Source organism: Triturus cristatus, chromosome 6 (genome assembly GCF_964204655.1).
Source record: "Triturus cristatus chromosome 6, aTriCri1.1, whole genome shotgun sequence".
Lineage (NCBI taxonomy): Eukaryota > Metazoa > Chordata > Amphibia > Caudata > Salamandridae > Triturus > Triturus cristatus.
Window position 1 is genome coordinate 1,756,584,804 of NC_140589.1, and position 22,554 is coordinate 1,756,607,357.

The 22,554-nt window shown below is 43.4% G+C and overlaps 1 protein-coding gene across 2 annotated transcripts in view; it reads left to right on the top strand.

The window, feature by feature from the left end:
• Positions 1-22,554, top strand: part of GALNT14 (polypeptide N-acetylgalactosaminyltransferase 14) — a 1,097,368-nt gene that overhangs the window by 1,070,746 nt on the left and 4,068 nt on the right. For both annotated transcript variants that reach the window (XM_085613021.1, XM_085613020.1), the window contains exon 14: positions 4,797-4,916. In XM_085613021.1, coding sequence (XP_085469147.1) covers positions 4,797-4,916 — 120 coding nt within the window. The remainder of the gene's footprint in view (positions 1-4,796; positions 4,917-22,554) is intronic.

Sequence of the window (22,554 nt, forward strand, 5' to 3'; positions counted from 1 at the left end):
TGGTTTTTTCAGTGAATTTCTGAGGTTTTTTAAATGCTAATTCCTAACTATAACGTGCCTGAAACCTATGTTTTTTTCTGTGAATATATATATATATTATCTACTGGCGGTCGCCAGTAGATAGTGATAGTTACAACCTAGTTTCCATAGGAAATCCGCAACATTCTATTTGGAATAACTTTGGCGCCGGTTGACGAATCCTCGCAAAATTTTTAAAATAGGTGGGGCGCTCCGCTCCGCTCCTACCCTGAAAGTCTCGGGGTGATTCGTCAAGCGGGGGCCAAGAAAAAGGGGGGTCCCAAAACGCTTTTCCCCATGCATTTTTCCATAGGACCTTTAGTCGAAGGTACAGCCCGAACGGCTGAACAGAATTACGTGAAATTTGTCAGAGAGGTAGCCATAAGGTCAAGGAAGTGCCTTTTGAAGGTCTTGTGTAAATCTGTTCAGTATTTCCTGAGAAAATAGCATTTAAAAGCATATAAATATCTATACGTGCGCACCGTGCGCGCACTGTGCGCGCACCCTGCCGTGCGCGGGCGCAATTCTGATTGGTTGTTAGATGTCGGTAAACATTCGAATCGGTCGAAACCAGGAAGTGTCGGCCGCCATTTTGTCTCTCGCAGTCTGAGGGGGTGAAAAACAAAGGTGGAGAACGTGAAAAAGGGGCAGGGTGGACAGTTCCTGACCCCCTAAAAAAGATTTTTTTTTTTTTTTCGAAAAATCGCGGAGTGCGCGCACTGTGCGCGCACGCTGAAAAAAACACACGTAAAAAAATTTTTTTTTATTGTTAACGGGAAATTAAGCGAGGTTCTCGCACCGTGCACGCACGCTAAAAATCCCATAAAAAAAAATAAAAAATACATACATAAATTAGCATTTAAAAAACCTTTGAAATTCACTGAAAATACCATAGGTTTCACACACGTTATAGTTACGAATTAGCATTTAAAAAACCTTGCAAATTCACTTAAAAAACCATAGGTTTGACACATGTTATAGTTAGCTGGACATTTCACTCGTAAAAAACCAATGAAATTCCCCCGTTATAGTTAGTGCAGGCAACTATAACTCACGCGACCGCAATCCTCTGCTGATGACGTCAGATATTACATCACTGATGACATATGTGTCTTTCTGAAATATAAATATTTGTAATATATGTATAGCTAAAGATTAATGGAAGAAGACATGGGTAAATAAGTGTCTAAATACAGTGATGTAATATCTGACGTCATCAGCAGAGGATTGCGGTCGCGTGAGTTATAGTTGCCTGCACTAACTATAACGGGGGAATTTCATTGGTTTTTTACGAGTGAAATGTCCAGCTAACTATAACATGTGTGAAACCTATGGTTTTTTAAGTGAATTTGCAAGGTTTTTTAAATGCTAATTCGTAACTATAACGTGTGTGAAACCTATGGTTTTTTCAGTGAATATATATATATATATGTATATATATATATATACATTTTTACATATATATATATATATATATATATACCCATACCCAGAGATAGAGTCTCACTTGAGAGTATGGCTAAATATATTACACTTACCTTATATATGCTTACCTTGGGTGGTAAAGGCATTGCATGGTAAAGTCTTCCCGTTTTAGTATTGATTTTTGCAGGATTTTTTAGGCAAATAAATGCATACTCTGTTAATTGCCTTTTTTAATAGAGAGCTTTATTTAACAATTGCTATATTGCTTATGACAGCGCTGTAGCAATTATTCAGCGGTTGACATAATTTTTTTAAAAATGTTGTTAAACTATATCTATATTTATTATAGAATGTGATACATGAAGAATGTGTTAGTATGTATGTGTATATATAGATATGAAATAAATAAATGAAATACCAGCATTTGTAAAGCGCACAGCTACCTCTGGAGAGGTGTCCCGGCGCTGGGGGCTGTCAGGAAGATTAAGTGAGCTATTGCCCAGAGTCACATGGTGCTGGGCTAACCTGCCGCCGGGGATCGAACCATAAACTCTGTGGTCCAGAGTCAAGCACCCTGGCCGCTGCACCACACCTCTTCTACATGCACCCACGCACACACACAATATATTTATTTGGGACCTATTGTACATCAGCATATGGAGATAAAATTTAAAAAAAATGTTGGAAAACTTATAAATGAGAATCTGTCAGTGAAATAAATAACTGAACCCATGATGTGAGTTTGGCCAGAAGGGCTTCATTAGATTTATCCTGGTGGAAAGTAAGATAGTACACTAACATGATCTGCAAGAACCACTAAGGGGTTAGATAGGCAAATCTCATGCAAAGCTGTACATGTTTTCTTAAAACACTGAGTGAGTGTTTTAAACTTGTCACCACGAATGTTAACTTGGCCTGACATGCTTTTTAGTTTCTTCTTTTAACTGACGGTAGCTTCTTTCATTTTTTTCAGATCTGCTCTTTGTGTGTTTTGTTATCTGCCTGAAAAGGTTAATTTTGGTCGGGTCTTCTAGAGGGCATGTTGTCTGGTTGCAAATTACATATTATGGCCTTACCAAGAACTTACAGAGTGCTTGGAGCCCACCAATGCTTACATTAGTTTCTTGCCTGTCCCTCACATTTAACTGCTTCGTAGTAGATTGTTTTTTGTCAGTCTTGTGTTTGTTCCTGCCCTGAAAAACACCCTCTTTCATCATGTCTTCTACTTGTTTCTTTTTGTTTAAGTACTCCATGAGAGTGCATGTGATTTTCTGCTGTCTCCCTCATGCACCTGTATCCCCCTTTGGTCTCTGTCCATGTTCTTCTCTCCCACCAGCCACACTTTTAGCCAAGAAAGTGCTTCAACACCCCATTAGGGGTAACAAGCACTATATACATGCAAACCTTTTTTTCCTCTTCTAACCCTCAACTATCCATCTCAATCCAAATAACTGACTAATATCCACCACTCAAATTACTTTCATATTTCACTATACTACTTCACCACTACTCCTTTATGGGTTCCGGAGTAGCATGCTACTCGACGAAAAAAGCGCTTTAACACCCCATCAGGGGTAACAAGCGCTATATAAATGCAAACCTTTTTCCCTCTTCTAACCCTCCGCTATCCTTCTGAATCCAAATAACTGACTAACCTATCCACTACTCAAATTACTTTCATATTTCACTATACTAACTCAACACTAATCCTTTATTGGTTCCGGAGTAGCGAGCTACTCACCGAAAAAGCGCTTTGACGCATCGTCAGGGATAGTAAGCACTATATAAATGCAATTACAATACAATACAAAACAATACAACAATCTTTATATCGTTAGCCTTTCATCTTTCATTTTCTTTGTTTCTTTGCTTCTAAAAATAATTGATGTAACTCATATATTGCACACAACTCTCTCTCTCATACTCACACCATTATTTCGCTCTCTCACACACTAATCCAGCATTTATACTATTAGTTTGCTTCATATCTTTCTACACACTTTCAATGCCATATCTTAAAAAAAATAAACACACACTCTCCACTTCTTCTTTCACTATCTTCTACATACACAATGACAGTTTCTTTATACATCTATAACAGGATCTCCCCTTCTATCTCTCTTTCTCACACACTACTCCTACTATGTTGTCTATAGTTCATTTACCACTTTATATACAAACTACCTATCCCTCTTATCCTTACTCTCTAAATTATACACCTCTCACCCCTATCTATTCACTATACCACATATTTACAATACACAAATACACTACACACCACTCAATTCCAACCCACACAATTCCACAACTAACAATTCCAATTCAAAGCACATAATTCCACAGCAATAAACATACATCCACTCAACTGCAAAAAAACTAAAGATAAATAAGAAACAAAATAATTTACAATGCCAATTGTTTCTAATGGCACCTATGACTTCAAAGCACCTTCTGCCATGTTGAGTCAATTATGCCATACAGTTGGAGCTATTTGTTTTGAGGAACTTCAGAGATGTAGGCAAGCTGTTTTCACCAAGTGTCATTATGGCCTGTAAAACCCAAAATCACAAGCCATGGGGCGTTATAGTTATTCACACCATCATAAAATACAGTTGGGTCCCGTATTTCCATTCCTTTACTTGCTAGAGTGATTGGCAGCTTACATCAATCTCCTAAACGAGCATCAGGGCAACATTATTGAAGATCAGGGCATTGACCAAAAAGGCGATAGTTAGCATTGCTGTTTCCAGGTACCTCTCTTCTTCTCCTCCCAGTTTTTCAGCAGTTATTTACTTTTCTACAAACCAGCAAAGTAGCCTCAGAGTGCTAACTTTTTATTTTTTTGAACTATTTTCTGCTAATTCAATCTTGCATCAATTTCAAATTTTAAATATACATATTAACATATAATTATGTATGTATACTGTACCCTTAAAAGAGAGTGACCAAGTCAAGAGTAGAGGTAGAGAATTTCTGATAGAAAACTCGACAAAGGTAATCTAGAGGGCCATGGGCCCCTTATAAGGTGGGGGCCCTAAGCAATTGTAAACTTTGCCCATGCCTTAAAACGTCTTTGTTACAGCACTTGCCATGGTTACCAAATGTGCCTTCTGTAGTGCTGATGCATCTAGAGCTGTCATATGGTTTACAAAAGCAGTGCTAATATAACTTTCGTATTGTGAACAATATGTTGCCAATATCAATGTTGGATCAACTTTTTTCCATACAGAACAAAGTGTATATCTTTTTTACCTTGTTAGATAGTTTCTTCTGAGATCATTGTATTACTACTAGTTAACTGGTGAATGTATTCAGCTGAAGCTCAGTTGTTCTTCTCTCTTTCTGTGCACCAGGAGTGGACATATACAAAGGCCCAGCAGATAAAACAGCATGATCTCTGCTTTTCGGTGCACACCCTCTTCCCAGGATCTCAGGTGGTGCTCACAGCATGCAAAGAAGGAGAAGGGAAACAGGTATGGCCAGGTGAACTCTTGTCAAGACAGTTGTTTCCATGTCTTTATGACTGATGAATGATGTTATGTAGAAGACTAAAATGAGCTGGCCTACCAAAACTGCCAGGAGTACCAGAAGTTACATCACATAACACCCTATGATGTCATAGGAAGTGACATCATATGATCTTGACTTCGAATCTTCGTTGAAAGTGGTGTTGTGATCCTAATCCTAATGTCACTACAGTAATTAACATTGCTGAAGTTAAGAGGCTCTTAAGCGCACAATTATATATTAACAGAACAGTTAATAACTAAGGGTGGGCGTAGTTCGCGAAGTAGCACTTCGCGAAGCTACGCAAAGTGAAGTTCGCACTACGCGAGCTACGCGTAGCACTTCGCGAACTGCGAAGTAACATGTTCGCACTGTGCAAGATGTTGTTTTCAATGATTGCACAGTGCGGACAAGCAACCGGCACTGTGCAATCATTGAAAATGGCATCTTGCACAGTGCGAGCTGTAGTTTTCTGCTGCTCGAGTAGATTTTTACTCGAGCTGCAGCTTTCTCAACGCGAACTGGTAGTTTCTCATCGCGAGCGGTCGCGAGCATACGCGACCCCTCGCAATGAGAAACCTGACCTTCTCGCGTTGGGAATCTCGCCGGGAGGTTTATTTTCCATGCTCGCGATCGCGAACAAGGAAAAAGTCTCGCCAGGATGTCATTTTGCTTGCTCGCGGTCGCCAACTTGATGTTGAGGACCGCGAGCAAGCAAAAAATGACCGCAGCACTACGCAACACTACGCTACGCGTGTTCGCACTGTGCTACGTGCAGTTCGCGTAGCGCGAAGTAGCGCGAACTTCGCAAACTACGCGAGCGTAGCGTAGTGCTTCGCCCAGGCCTATTAATAACTTAGATAAATGTTCATTTTAGATAGGAGTGCTGACATGATAGGAATATCATACATTTCTCTTCTTTTATTGTGTGCAAAATTATGTATTTTGTGATAGAGGTCAAATACTTTACAAAAAAAACACAAAACAACACTGAGAGGCCAAATGATTTATAACACTGTCATGGTTTAATGGTTTTCCTAGTGTATACTCAAAGCATAAAATGTACTGGTAAATTACAAAAAGATAATCAAAAAAGATTTACAAAAAACAATAGTGGTTCACTACACCTGTACTACTGAATGTAGACCATATACTGAGTGTGAACTATGTTATTGACTTAAATTATTCTTTAGCATTCTTAATCACTCATTCAAATCACAGAGGTGAGTTTTCTTTTCAATTGAAACACATTATTTTTTATTTGTTCACAATAATAACAATCGACAACATCTTGTTTAAAAAGTGTATTTCTTGTTTCCTTTTTTATTTAATTTAGGAGAGTCTATATTGCACTGCTGTAGGTATGTGTTTTCCAGAACAAAGAGTTTAAGCCCTTGGGGCACAATCTGAGCTGCAGAAAGTAAACAGCACACTTTAAAGCACTGTTTATTTTCTGTGCTTTCATTGCCTTTGTCACCACTGAGGACAGTTTATGCAAAGGCAGCACCAAGGCTCGCAAGGGACAAGCCAGAGGTCACAGCTGGGACCCCTAAATGATGTCCATATAAAAATGTATTTTAATTGGAAACCAAGTCAGGGACAAGTAGAGAAATAATATATACGATATAGTCCCACTGCTCCGCTCATCAAACAGAGCAAATTTTATACTATTATTTAAGGAAATAACATCATGATGTGTGTAACGTCTGAGTTTAAGAAAGGCGTTTGTCAGAAACTGGATAATTGATTGAGGAGGTGGAAGCCCCACTCATGTAACAACCACAATCCGTGTCAGGATGAACCATAAAAAGCCACTGAATTAACACATGCTTAATTCTCTGATAGCTTTGCACAAAGGAGTCGGGCTTAACTTAGAGGCAAAGTGTAAAGTATTTATGCAGCACACAAACAGCAATAAAGTGAATACACTACACAAGAAAAATCCCAAACCAATCTAGACAAATAGAGTAATTTTCATAAATAAAATGTGATTATTAGAAAAAAAATACAATCAGTAGAACTGCAGTTATACAGTTTAGGTAGGTATAGTGGCTAAAAGCACAAAGAGCCACTCGTTGTCATCTGGTAGTGCAAGACCAGAGGACAGTCACAAGTATAGGCCACCGGCGATAGTGTGCAGGCCAGGTACAGAGACCAGGTTAGTCCCACTGATTAAGTTAACTTCTTAAAGTCCAAATCGAAGAGTCCAGTTTGCGGTGGAGGAGGCCGACAGGAGCAGGGAGAGCAGAGACGTTAATTGTGTTTGTTGTAGTAAGAAGTGCAGGCCTGGTATCATGGACAGTCATCTCTGTAGCGCTAACATCTGCTGGGCATCATGGATGGTCGCTGCTGGAGCTTGACGTTAGTGCTCACCACAGGCTGTTGATGCTGTAATGTGAAGTGCAGATCTCACATTGCCAGTCGGCGCTGGCAGTTGCTGTAGCGTGAAGAATTGGGTCCTTCGGAGGTTTGCATTGGCAGTCATCATCACGACAGAGCCTCGGTGTGAATGGACCAATTCCCAGTTGCGAAGAGCCCAAAAGGTTCCAGGACCAGGGGAGGCATCTTTTGGGGAGGAGGGATCTACTCTAGCAGAAGCCAGCAGGGCTCAGACAGGTCTAGCTCCAGTTCCAGGCAGGTCCAGTTGCAGCAAGTCAACTGGGCAGTTGCAGGGAGGCCTCTGGAACCTGTTATGGCCCAGTAGCTTAGAACAGGAGGTCAACCAACTGACCCTTGGAGTAACTCAGGTAGCATGGGATGAAGGCAGCAGGTCCAGTCTCCCTTCTTGAGAGCCATACAGGCCTCAAGCAACATGGAAGTCATCTGGGGTACATGCAGGCATCAAGCTGCATGACAATCCTCTAGTAGCAGCAGGGAAGTCCTCTGTGGAACAAGCCAGTACTTCTTCTGTAGTGCCGCCAAGTCCAGGAGTGTTCTGAAGAGGAGTTGGAGGGTCCAATATTGATACCTTTTGCCACCCTTTGGAGTGGGGGAAATTCCTATGTTACCCCCAGATATGGTTCTGGAAAGGCCTTCCTTTGCCCTGCCAAGGATCTAAGTGCCAGATTCCTTTGTGTGTGATGGAGACAGCCCTTTGAACTGTAAGAGTGGCAAGGAACAGATCCGCCCCAGCCATCCTGATGGAATGGCCCATCCTGCCAACACCTGGTCCCCGTTTGTCTTTTGTCTGGGAGGAATACACAGAGCCTAATAACTAAGCCATTCACAGTCATGTGACCCAGGACACTGGCAGAGGGCACCGAATGGTTAGGACAAGAAAATGGCAACTTTCTGAAAGGGGCATTTTCCCAATTTGACTTTAAATCAGACTTTGTCATTAAAGGGAATTTTAAATGACAGTTCATTTGAGTCCAAACTTGACATTTCTATCTGCTCCCAATCAAAAGTTAGCACATATTAAATGTAATAAGGTACCCTACGTTATCCAATTGGAGAGAAAGGTCTTACAGTAGTGAAAAACAAATTTAGGAGTTTTTCACCACTAGGGCATGTAAAACGTTTTAAAAACAATGCATCCTGCTCTAGGGGTTTTAGGGCCTTCTTTAGGGGTCACTTGCATGTTTTAAAAAAGAAGGTTGAGGCCTGGCTAAAGGTTTATTTTGCCAGTTTAAAATGGCAGTTTAGAACGGCACAATAGGCTGAATTGGCAGCCCAGAGACATGTTTTAAAGTGCTACCGGAGTGGATGCAACAATGGGTGCTGCAGGCCTACTAGCAGCATTTAATTTACAGGCTTTTAGAGCATTCCCTAATGGGTGAGCTACATGTTATAAAAGGGAAGGTTTAGGCCTGGCAAAAGATTTATTTCGCCAGGTCAAAATGGCAGTTTAAAACAGCACTATAGGCTGTATTGGCAGGCCTGAGACATGTTTTAAAGTGCTACTGTAGTGGGTGGCACAATGAGTACTGCAGCCCCACTTGTAGCATTTAATATATAGACCGTGGGAACATGTAGTACCATATACTAGGGATTTATAACTAAATGAAACCTGCCAATCAGACATAGGCCAATGTTACCATGTTGTAAATGAGAGAGCACAAGCACGTTAGCTCTGATTAGTAGTGGTAATGTCCACAGAGTTCTAATGACAACAGAAACCAAGAGGGGTGAAGGTAAAAGGTTTAGAGTAAGACCACACCAAGGATGTCAGACCTAACAGCGTTATTGCTGAAATCCGTTGTTTATGCCTCAATAAATGTATGCACTGGATCCCACTGGATTGCCGACTTTGTTTGAGGAGCAAAGTTATAGGAGGATAATTTGTCGCAGCCTGGATGCCTACATGCACCTGATTTAAGAGGCATTAGTGCCGTGGCCTTAAGGCTACAACTAATTGAATTTTCAGAATGCTTATTTCTCACATTTCCATGGTTTTAGTGTACCTATGACTGACACTCCACGAGTGTGAGTAAAGCCAAGTAACCAAGAGTATAGAAAGAGTTAGATATCAAAAATGGCACCCTTTTAAGTAATGCGAAGGCCTAAACAGATCTAGAAACTGTTGAAAAACACCAGCATTGGAAGGTTTCTAACCTACTACCCCTTAATGTCCCTGCTGATACCGAAATTAGCAAAATTACCAAAAGCCAGTATTTTTCCCTATCTGTGCATACTTTTAACAGTATTTATAGGAAGAAGGCACTTTAAAATGAAATCTAGAGCTTACTTAATGATCCCTGATTAATAATTCAAGTAAAGAAAGACAAAAAGACATGTTAAAATGAATACAGATGAGCATATGTAAAATACTATTTAAGTGTCATGCCCAGACCTTTGTAGGCTCTTGAACCATGAACAAATCACCAATATTTGTGCCTGGTAAAGGTAACAGCCTTCATCTCTGCCCTAAAGTACATCACACTAGATATTGATGCAGCCCACTTTAGGACCACCGACTACTACTTCAATAGCATACTGGCATAAAACCCAACTCAGGATTACTCCAAAATAGCTCGTTACATGAATGGTTTGCCACAAGGCTTACTACCAATCGAAACAGTACTATCCGCTCACCAACTGAGGATCGACCACAAGTGCTGGCATGCACAATTATTCATGATTATTGACTCAAGGCTGTGTCCGCAATGGTGGTGCTCATTGCTGGTGGTGTAACGATGTCCAACATACTGTTAGCAGCCTAGATGCCAGACCTTCATGACGTTGCTGCGGAGCTGCAATGCTCCCTGAATTGCAATGAATTGAGTCCAGCAGACTGGTTTGGTTAGCCCACCTTACCTCACCTGGGAGACAAGTCTGTATGCCCTCCTCCCAAACACAGGTGGAAGACAGAGGTTAAAATTATTATTTTAATTCTAACTCTAGCCCCTTCTCAGGCGGCAGCAATCTACCTGGCGATGAGGCCTGCTGAGGAAGGCATCCTAGGCCATCAGGACACTACAAAACACAGTCCTACCAGCATCAGTGCAAGAGCGACCTCCTCCGGTGGCCGTGCATGATCGGATGAAGCAAATAAAACACAACTGCTGCCCACTGCCTGCATGACATGCCAGCCACTGAGACACTGCATGGCCACAGTGGGTCAGGGAACCTTGCCACAATTGGCAAAACAGCAAAGGCTTCTGCCCCCTGAATTACGTGAAGGGCCAGGCCACTGTATCTGCCCGCAGGCCCAGATTGATTGTTTTCATCACAAGCCCCTGCACCTGATGGACAGACCATGTGGTACACTCACCTGGGTAGGGTGGCTCGGCTTCAACTCCCTTGAAAGTGGGTTATTATACACAAACACACACACACATATGAATGAATGAATCTGGAATCCGACCTTGTGTCTACCTTTACACAAAGTCTTCTACTGTCCTCCTCCTCTTCTAAAGGTTTATACCATAGATTATTATTACAAACAGGCTGCCTGCCAATCTCCCCCATTCACTCTCCTTCTGTGTCCCCCTCATCTCAATCTTCCCCTTTCACTCACCTTCTGTGTCTTTCCTCCACTCACTTTTGCTGCCTTATTTGCACTTTTCTCTCTCTTTTTGCCTTTTTCCTTTTGCCTTTTTCAGCCTGTTTTCCCCCGTGGCTGCTGCCCTCGCGGCCCCTCCCACCCAGCACGACCAGTGTGACCGGCCCTATCCAGCTCCCCTGCCCGCTCCCGCCTCCGAGCTGTCCAGCCCTCGCCGACCCCTACTTAATGACAGCCGCTGTGTGGCCACGCCGCTGGCACACCAAAGGCAAGCCCGTCTGCGCCCGTCCGTGACCCGACTGCGACCAGCGCCAGGAACCCTGGATCTCTGCACTGCCAACGCTATGACCCAGCGGCACTCCATGCTGTCAACCCAGGCCGCAACAACAACTGCAAGCTAGCATCACCAGTCGACACCCACGGACCCTTCAGCTGTCACTGCTCCCAGCACACCTGCAGCACCGCCAAGACCACGGACCCAGCGCAACCCGCCCGCAAGAACACAACCAAACCGAAGACCCTGCAATGCATCCTCCTCAACGTCCGATCCCTCCACAAACAAGCCACCGAAATCTGGTACCTCCTCGACAGCACCACCCCGGACGTAGCATTCTTTACCGAAACCTGGACCAACACCACCTCGGGACCGGATATCGCCATCGCCATTCCCCAAGGATACAAGATCTCCCGGAAGGACCGCCCCACCCACCCTGGAGGAGGAATCGCCATCATCCACAAATCCACCCTCCGCCTGAGCACACTCCCCAACGAGCCCACAGACCTGATGGAACACCTTCACTTCAAGATACTGGCCAGCCCTACCTCCACCCTTTGAGGAACCCTCATCTACCGACCCCCTGGACCCCGCTGACTTTTCGCCAACTCCATCACAGACATCATCTCCTGCATGCCATCGCGTCCACCAACTACACCCTACTGGGAGACCTCAACTTCCACCTCGACAACCAACTGGACCCCAGCACCACATCCCTCCTGAACAACCTCCAAAACATTGCCAGATCGTGACTGAACCCACACACTCACCAGGACACACCCTCGACCCCCTCTTGACAACAGGAAACTCCATCACCATCAGCCACACCACCGAACTCCCATGGACTGACCATCGATGCATCCACTTCACCTTCAGAACACCCACCATCCACAGACACCAGCACCTGCTCCCACGAAGAAACTGGACCAGAATCACCGACAACCAGCTAACCTCATCACTCAGCAACTCCACCCCAACCATCGCGGAAAACAACGACCCCAACACCGCAGTCCGAACCCTGCACTGATGGATCTCCGACAGCGCCAACACCATAACCCCCCTCAAGAAAAACAACAACACCCACGCCAAGAAAGCTAAATGGTTCAGCACCGAACTTCAAGAGTCCAGACGCACTTGCCGCCACCTCGAAAAGGCCTGGAGGAACACCAAATCCGCAGAAGCCCACAACAACTTCAGAGCCGCCACCAACGGCCACCACCAACTCATCAGAAAAACAAGGAAAAAAGCGATTGAAGACAGAATCTCCACTCATGCACACAACAGCAAAAAAACTCTTCAACATCATCAAGGAGTTTGCCCAACCCACCAGCGAGTCCACCGACATCCCTCCCTCACAAGACCTCTGCGACAAACTCAACACCCTTTTCCACCACAAAATCAAGAGCATCTACGACAGCTTCGATGAAGACAACCAACACACTGAACCCTCACCAACCCCCCACGACACCCTGAAGCCAGCGATCGACAAATGGACAGCCATCACCACCGAAGACACACTGAAGACGTTGTAATCAATCCACTCCGGGGCCCCCACGGACCCCTGCCCCAACCACATTTTCAACAGAGCCGCCGACACCATCGCACCCATGTTCTGCCACACTATCAACCGCTCCCTGGCAACTGCCGCGTTCCCTGACGACTGGAAACACGCTGAGATCAACCCCCTCCTGAAGAAACCCTTGGTTGACCCCACGACCTCAAAAACTACAGACCCATCTCCCTGCTCCCGTTCCCAGTGAAAGTCATCAAGAAAGCCATCAACAGCCAACTCGCCACATTCATCGAAGAGCACAACATCCTCGACTCCTCCCAATCCAGCTTCAGAAAAACACCACAGTACGGAAAACGTCCTCCTCGCCGCAACAGACGTCATCCGTACCTTACTGGATAAAGGAGAAACAGCAGCCCTCATCCTCCTCGACCTCTCAGGGGGGTTCGACACAGTCTCTCACTGCACCCTAATACGCAGACTCCATGACACAGGGATCCAGGACAAGGCCCTCGACTGGATCCGCTCCTTCCTCTTCAGCAGAACACAGCGGGTCAGACTCCCCCCTTTCTTCTTGGACCCTACACCTACCACCTGCGGAGTCCCCCAGGGGTCCTCCCTCAGCCCTACGCTCTTCAAAGTCTACATGGCTCCGCTCGCCCCCATCGTCAGAACCTACGGACTCAACATTGTGTCATACACGGAGGACACCCAACTCATCCTCTCCCTATGCAAAGAACCCAACACTGGCAGATACAACTTTCGAGAAGGCATGGAAGCCGTCACCAAATGGATGAAAAATATCTGCCTACAACTAAACACCAACAAAATGTAAGTACTCATCATGGGCCCAAACCCTGACGCCTGGAACGACACCTGGTGGCCCCCCGCCCTCAGAAGCCCACCCACCCCCATGGACCACACACGCAACCTGGGAATCATCCTGTACTCGAGCTCAAAATGGACAGCCAGATCAACTCTGTCTCATCCTCCTGCTTCCACACCCTCCGCCTCCTACGTAGACCTTCAAATGGATCCCCCTTGAACACAGAAAGACTGTCACTCATGCCCTGGTCACCAGCAGGCTCGACTACGGCAATGCACTCCATGCCGGAATAAACAAAAACCTCACCCGCAAGCTACAGAACATCCAAAACGCCGCCGCAAGACTCTTCCTCAACCTGCCAAGACACTGCCACATCTCCCAGCACCTGCGCACACTCCACTGGCTCCCCATCGAAGCTAGAGTCACCTTCAAGATGCTAACCCAAGCTCCCAAGGCCCTCCACGACATCGGACCAGCACACCTGAACAGTCGACTCAAATGCCACGCACCCCAAAGGACCCTACGATCAGCCCAGCTCTCCTACGCTGTGGTCCCCCGCACCAGAAAGACCAGATCGGGAGGCCGCTCCTTCTCCTTCCGCACGGCCAGAGCCTGGAACAACCTCCCGCTCCACCTCAGACAGACAACATCGTTCCCCATCTTCGCAAGAAACCTCAAAACCTGACTTTTCGACAGACCCCCTCCTTGATGGACTGGAACCTGCGACCCACCCCCCGTGCCTTGAAACCCTTATGGGTGAATAGTTGCGCTTAACAAACACCTGATTGATTGATTGATTGATTGATTGATTGATTGAAGGCAACCAGGGCTTAAGTTTTGGGAACGACATGGTTGCAGACATTTTGGGAACCCCATATCTGCTAGGAGCTGAAGGCAGCACCCCATTGTGCAACCAGTCAGAAGATTGGAACAAGATTACACTCCATGGAGCCATCATGACCGAATATTTTAGGGCCAATATTACAACAAATGGCCTGATTGTCACACATTTTACACGTCTTTTTCTGGAGGATGCCACCATCAAAAGGGGGTAGTCCCCGGTTGCATGGAAGTGCACAGGGACTGGCGCAACTGGATCATAAACACAGCTAAACGGTTAGCAGATGCACTACTGATTAAAAGACAGAATTATTGATAACAGTTTACAAAACCAAACTAGCTGAAATCAATAGTGAAATTACAGAAAACAAAGTTTACTTGATGAAACAAAAGATTACTAAATTACTAAAGTACATAAAAAAGTTTGACAAGGAGAAAGTTTATTCCTATCTTAGAGACGACTAAATGCCCAGTGGAGGTGATAATTCATCAGACAAAAGTCAAAATTTATGTAGGAGAAATTCCTCATCCAACAGTAACTCTAGCAATGACAGCTGGGACTGTAATGGACCAAGAAAAGGTCCACGGCCACCTGCTTTTAGGTACGAGATGCCCCCATATCAAGGACCTACCTATTGGCAATACCCGATGTTCCCACATGGCCCACAACAATTCTTCCCTCACACTCTTAACCCTTCTTTTTTAGACAGAGACTGGGACAGAGGAAGAGGTCGCAGACGAGGAAATCAAAAATGGGTACAGTGGCAAGAGCGACCCCAACAAACAGTGCAGACCCAGAGTCAATCAGGGAAGAAAAATTGATAGATAATCTATCTCCCAGGGCTCTTACTGAGATTGAAACAAAGTCCTAAAGAAGGGCTTAGGGTTTGTACCACAGAGACTACTGCCATGGTCTCTACAGCAGAAACCCAGGGTTGGATTAGTAGGAACGAAACTGACTGTGTTATTAACAGGGAACCAAGGATTCCCTATTTCTATAACCTACTGAAAATTCATAAGTCTCCATCCGCAACCAGGACGACCCATTGTGTCAGGAATAAACCCCCTTCTAAAGCCCCTATACTGCTTTTGCGACCACCTTCTACAACCAGTGATACAAAAAACTACCTCACAAGGGATGTCCTACTGCTCATTGAGAACAACCACACCACAAATGAGATTGACCTGCCGGTCACTTTGGACATAGAGGTGCTCTACACTAACATTCCCCAGACAGCTACATTAGAGGTGGTAAAGAGAACTGGAGTTCACCTACACCAGTCAGCTTCATCATGAAGTGTGCCACGTTAGTCCTAATAGACATCTTCCAATTAAAAAACAACTATATCACCAGATCCAGGGGACAGCTATGGGAAACACATTTGTCCTGAGTCTGGCCTGTCTGAGCATGGCAGCTTTTGAAAGGGAGATGATCTTTCATGAACACAGCCCCTGCAACTCCAACATATTATTATGGCGTAGCCACTGCAGTCTGTGTGTGCAGTTTTAAACTGCCATTTCGACCTGACACAATAAACCTTTTTCTAAGCCTAAACCTTTCTTTTTAATACATATTTCACCCATAGGGTTGGCCCTAAACAGCCTTGTGGATACGTTGCAGGGTGGTAACCACCAGAACCTTATCCTACTTCAAAGTAGGCAGCAGGCATTAATATTGGACCCTGAGATCCAAATCTTGAGATCACTTCTGGACCTGTGCACCCTGCAAGAAGAAGGACTGCCCATCTATGTTAAGTCTGCCCTACTGCCCAAGACGTCTCTGCTGACTAAGGACTGCTTTCTGCACAAGCCCTGCTTTGCTGCACCAGGACTCTTCTGCTGCTGCTTCTGACCTGCAGACTCCACCCTGAGTGTGTGCTCCAGGACTCCAAGAAGAATCTTCAAGGGTCAGTCAGCTGTCTTCCAGTTCTGGAGCCACAGGGACACCACAGGCTTTGCAGCACTACGCATCTCAGTGCAAGGCTGTCAAAAGCACCACTGCATGATGCATCCCTATCACAGAGCCTTGCATTGCAGCCACCGTTCATCAGACTTGCCGCTGTGCAACGCATCTTCAATGCAGGACTTCGCATACCAGTCGCAGCCCGTCAGAACTACTTAACATATCCACGTTGCAAGGCTTGGCATTGCAGCCACAGATCCTTGGAACAACTGATGCATGATGCATCCTCGATGCAGGATGATACAACTAGGATTTAAGGTACTCTTGTTCGGCAAGCCTAAAGGGGTGCCAGTATCTGGCTAGCACTCGAACTGCCTGAACCTGTGACTTTGTCCTGGTCTGACATGACTAGAGAAATGTGCTTTTTCTCATTCTTTTCACTTAAATCTTTAAAATTGCATATCTCTGGCTGTACTAATTGGATTTTTGCTGTTTTGTTCTCAAGTATTTTATTACATTTTAGCACTGTGCTGTTGAAATACACATTGCGTCTAAGTTAAGCCTGACTATTTTTGTGCCAGGCCATCAGAGAGTTAAACACTCTTTAGGCCCCTGCTCTTTCTACTGTTATGTTTTCCAGCTCTTTCTTTGGTCTGGAGCACAAAAGCGCCGGGACACTCCTTGGAGTAGCCGTTGCGCTATAAAAGTCCCATTTAACATAACATAACATAACATAACATAACACACGTTCATTTGGGGTTTGCTTGTGTTTCACCCTGATCGAGATTGTGCTTGCTGCTTGAGTAGAGTTTCACCCCCTCAACCAGTAATCCAACTTCCAACAAGACCTCAATCTGAAAAGGGGCTGCTCACAGCACAAAAGCGCTGTGGCCAGCGTGTTCCTATGCAGTGTGATGACACATAAAGCCCTCACTCCTGCCCCAACAATATTAATGGGACAGAAATTGTCTTGTGACTCCAAGAGAAAAGTTGCGAATGCTGTGAAAGGGGACTACAAGGAATAGAAGACCACAGTTGCAGCATTCAAAGCTATAATATGCCTGCATTGTGAAGCCCCCATCATAATGCACCAACGCGTGTCATACTGAATCAGACCCCAGCTTGCACAAACAGAATACAAAATATGAAGTTTGGAAAGGTTATTCTTTGTCAACTCCTCAGTACCTGCCCTCAATAGTCACACACAATTTCATACTTTGCATCCACCAAATTGGTCACAAAGCATTTGTGCACACCTTTACAGATTACAAAGGAGTGGGAACCACTTTTGACCTCCTTTCTATGATCTGGCTTTAGAAGCGTAGGTGTCGCCAGACAATTATGTGAGCATCACTCGAGAGAGGCTTTGGCTCCGCCCACATAATGGGAGCCAGGAGTAGATGTTTTGATTGAACAGAAGGTGTGTGCTTACACAAAAAATGCTTACCATCCTGGTAATTTACTTCATTTTGTTTATTTATCCAGATGCCTGAGTTTGAACTTTCAGGGTCAAACACATGACATTGTAATGCTGTAAAAGTGTCTCAGATAACTAGATAATTTACGCTGTTTATCTTACTCTGGCATCAGAACAAATGCAAGGAGGGTAGCCATAAGGAATGTATTGCTGTCTCAGCACTCCTCCCCCTTTCATTATTAACTTTAGGCTTCAGAGGGCACATTTGTGTTTGAGAACAGTATGGGATACCCAGGGTTATATTAATGTACAGGGATTTGTAGGTCTGGCATGACAGTGCAGCTGTCACCTGAACTTAAGTGACCAATAAAGAAGATCTTTCAGAGTACTAGTGAGAGAGGGACCTAGGCTTCATCCACATGTTAGTTTATCTGACTGCTGGATTTGATTGGGTTGAATTTCTGTGTTTTCACTAAAATGGCTGCTTGTTTTGGACTTTGTCGCTTGTGGCATAGCTTATACTCGATATAGGACTGAGTTGGTTATAGTGGCAAGCCATAATCAAGGCTATAGGCCTGATCTGTTTAATAAATGGTGTGATAAAGGTAGTAGGCCTGACTTATTTATTATGTACAGCATATTTTAAAGTAAAGAAGAATTTAAGTGTCAATTGTTTCTACTCTTAAAGCCTACATATAGGTTTTTTGTTTCATGGAATCTCACAGATTACCATTATATGCAATGGATTTGGTGTTGGTTGCCCCATGTGACAAACCATGGATATAGAAGGTTTGCTCTGTGAGAAACCATGTTAGATCATCTTAGGGGAGGCACCATTTTGCATAGTCAACTGTAATTTTGCATCCTTTTTAATTTTATGGCTGTGTGTCTGATAGAAAAGCTTATGCTCAGAACTATAGGCCTTATATGATTATGGTGACAAGCTGTAGCCCTGATTGGACTGCCTTTGTCATAACAGTTCAAAGTATGTTTAGTTTTGTTATTGCAAGCATAAGCCCACAGTATACCAACAGCAACGCATTTTCTTTTTTCTATTTGTATTCTTTTAATTATTGTGCATGTTAAATTTGAATGTGTGTTTTATTGCGAATGTGTCAGAGAGTGAATGAAGGAATGGATGGGTAAGTTGATGCATGAGTACAAAAATGAGTGAGAGAGTGCATGTATGATGTCCTATTAAGTGACTAAACCCATCAGTGATTCAAGAGGCACTTTCATTCATAAGTCAAACATATTTGCAATGCTAATGCTTGTTCTTTCTTATTTCAATGGGGTTTCAGTGTATGTATGCTTTGGGATTTGTAATAGTAATTATGATTCACAGAGCAGTTTTCTGCATTGCAGTTTCAGATTTTGTATTGCTATTCTCTCACATCTCTCTGTGGGTCAATCCTGTAACAAGCAAGTAGTACATAGGCATCATTAACAAAGGCGTGATGCATATTATGATGCACAGTCTGTGTATGATGTTGTGTAGCAACAATCAAACCCATTGATTCACAAAGTGGACCCATATGTTGTGCAAGATTTGCATGATATGACCTCTGCCGGTCTTTGCTATACTTGCCATTTTCCAGAACTTTATCTGACCAGATGTAGGTAACAAAAGAGCCAGCATCTGAGCACATGTGTACTTGTAATCGTGGAACCACTTGGAAGACCATTTAGCACACATGCTGGGTCTTGTGGTAGTCATATCTGCACATGGGCAGCATATGTTACACACACACAAGCACATTGTGTGAATGTTGCAGTCGCAATTCCTAATTATTTTATTGGCTATAGTAATGCAAGGATAATCCAGTTTTTCCTTGTTACCGAATGTGTTTTTTCAGCACAGACGTCTAGTATTCTATCTCTAGAGTAGCTGATGCATGCTGCCCATACTTAAGGTACATTAACTTTGCTCTGTGAAGCACAGTTACTGTAATTGATACATCGATAAGTTAACTCTAATTGTCTGCCAAGCATTGTGCAGCTGAGCAAAGTTAGATCATGGGATTCAGGTATGAATGAAATACTGTTACTAGAAATGTAACATGGGATTACAAAGGCTATGTTTCTGCAAAATACATCAAAGGTCTACTTGTAAAAGGGTGTAATGGCTGAAAAAAAAAAGATTTTCTGTTAAGAAAATGCTACAATCTTGCTGTTTATTGGTAGACCAGTATGCCAATGTTTGTGGCCGTATTACATTTTGTTATCTATACATTTTCCTTCTTTTTAATACCTCATTATTGCCTACCTGAACTTTAGCCAAAACATATTATTCTGGTTCGTTGGTTAGCCTCTTGCTCGTAAACACCTCACTGGCTTTTTCAGCCTGATCTACCTTGAACTGAGAAAGCAAACACCTGAGTTCAAAGATAATCCCAGACATAGAATTGAGAAGGGGAGATAAACATTTTCGTGCACTCTCACGCTCAATATCCTTGTCAAAGGAAATCCAAACCAGCATTGTCAGACAAGTGGAACACCATCCACCATGAAAGGAAAAATGGGTGTACCACGGAAAGAAAAGGATATTCTTACTGAGCTAATAACAAAGTTGGACCAACTTGCCCTAAATCACCAGCTAATTTGAGGGCTCAGGGTTGGAAACCTCTTAATTTTCTCTAGTTGAATATTAGGGAGACAGTGATTCATGTATTAGGATTGCATACCACAAGGTGCAGGATTCTATCTGGCAAAGTTCAATGGACACAGTCGCTTTGCCCTCTTTTAAGGTCAAATTCTTGGGAGTCTATTTTGAGGCCTACATATCCAGTTAGCTGTTCTAATTTTCATTTATTATTCACAATACCCCTCATTATGAAAATCAGGATTTGAGGGTGAGGATGGTGCTATGTATTTCTTAAGACCCAAAATCTGGAATAATCTTGGTTTTGAAACTATCAGTTCCTAGCTGTTTTTTAGGCATATTGCACAAGTGTTTTATTCTATTTATCTCTGTGAGCTGTGATTTGCTAAAAGTCTGCGTTTTCTATAGACAAAAATGCCTTTTTGGGTGAACACTGTGCTTTATGTATATAATTTTCATTCCATTCCATATTTATAAACCAAGAACTGGGTAGCTTTGTTTAAGATTTTGAGTGGGAAAAGCACATGAATTTCAGTTTTGCTAGTTTGCCATTCCCAGTTTGGTTTCAACAGTGACATTCTTAGGAAAGAGTTGACTCAACTTTCAGAAAGACAGAAGTCCTTCTCCACTTGATACATTAAGTCTTATGTGTCTAACTGACGATTATGAAGGGATCATGTATCTTGTTCTTTCTTGGATCTCTGGCACTGGAAAGCAGCTTTAAGGACTAAAGAAGGTATCCAGTTGATGACTTCAAGGACAAAGAAGCCCAGATCCTGCTGGTGGAGACCTCTTGCCCTTTGAATCTTCCCTCCTGAAGCTGGAAAGTGAAAAATGTCCTGAAGACAGGGAAAACTGTGTTTAGGAGAAAACAACCATTAGACTAGTAGTTATAAGAGATTTTGCTTGTCTGCATCTAGCCATGTGAGTACCAACCTGTAATAGAATTTTAGAGAGCTTTTCTGGAACTTGAACCTATAGACTCAAGTATCTGGAAAAGTTCCAGAATGTTTATACCACCACATAAAAAGGTCACATTTGAAGCTACAGCATAACTGCAAAAAGAAGAATACCGCTTTGGGGCAGCCTATTAGCCATTACTTCCAACTTTGCCCCACTAAAGCCTTTCAACTTCCAGATATGTAAATGTGAAGATGAACTTTCTGACCAAAATGAACCACCAACTCTTTTAACACTGCTCACCATCACAAAATTCCCAGACAGGAAGCCTTCCTCACTGTCTACCATACCAAATAAACAACTGTTGATTTGTGTCTTCCCATTGTGTTTTGTAGAAATGTTTTTGTTTTATACTTATCCTGTTGATATCTGTTTTTTTCTCTGTTTTTGTTTCATCATACTCATTAAATAGATCTTTGTTTTGCCTAAATTGCATTGGTCAATTTACTGTCTTTGTTTCTTAACTGCATAGTTGTTATTATGCTGTGCTAATGTAGACAAACACATTTCCCTCAAGGAAGGCCTTACTACTTGTGCCATGCTATGAAAAGTAAGATAAATATTCTTCAGAGAAAACAGTAGAATACAGCTAACTAGTTTGACATTTCTGTAAGTTCTCTCACAGCTCACACCAAGACAGTGACCTCTTCCTCTCCTATCTTTATGTTTGTGAATACGTTTACTGCTTCTCTTTCCCCTTCCAATAGAGTGGAGAAAGGAAGTGTAGAATGTATGTTTGAAAGTTGCTCTTTAGAGTGAACAAGTGTGATGTGTTGCTTTATTTTTAAGTCCAACAGAAGCATTGCAGGAAATGTCAGATATCATTAGTATAGTAGTTGAGTCAGTACAATAGAGAATTAATACATTTTAATAACGAAGCATGTAATGGGTGGCAGAACAGTTGGTTGACAGAGCACCTGACATGCCATTGAGAAAAGCAAAAATGTGATGTGTGGAATGCTCCAACTAACCTCAGCCACTGGTAAGTATTCTGGGCACAATTCAGGGGCCAATTACGATGTCGTTTGGAAAGCATCCGACCGCAGGTCGGAAGATTTCCCACTGACATCGTTGGCTCCAATACTAACCGGATGATTACAACACAGCCAGTCGGAATTGAAATCAGCCGGTCATTCCAGCTGGATTCCGACCAGCTCAAGGAGCCCGGCGGCCAGTTGGAAGCTGGCTCGTAATCCATATGGGCGCTGTTTTACCCCATCCGGATTATGATGCACAGTTTCTGACAGACTTTCCATGCCGGTCTTTCTGACATGGAAAGACTGTCGGAAAGCGTGTTTGGGGGCCCCCTTCTGTTTGTAGCCTCCGGT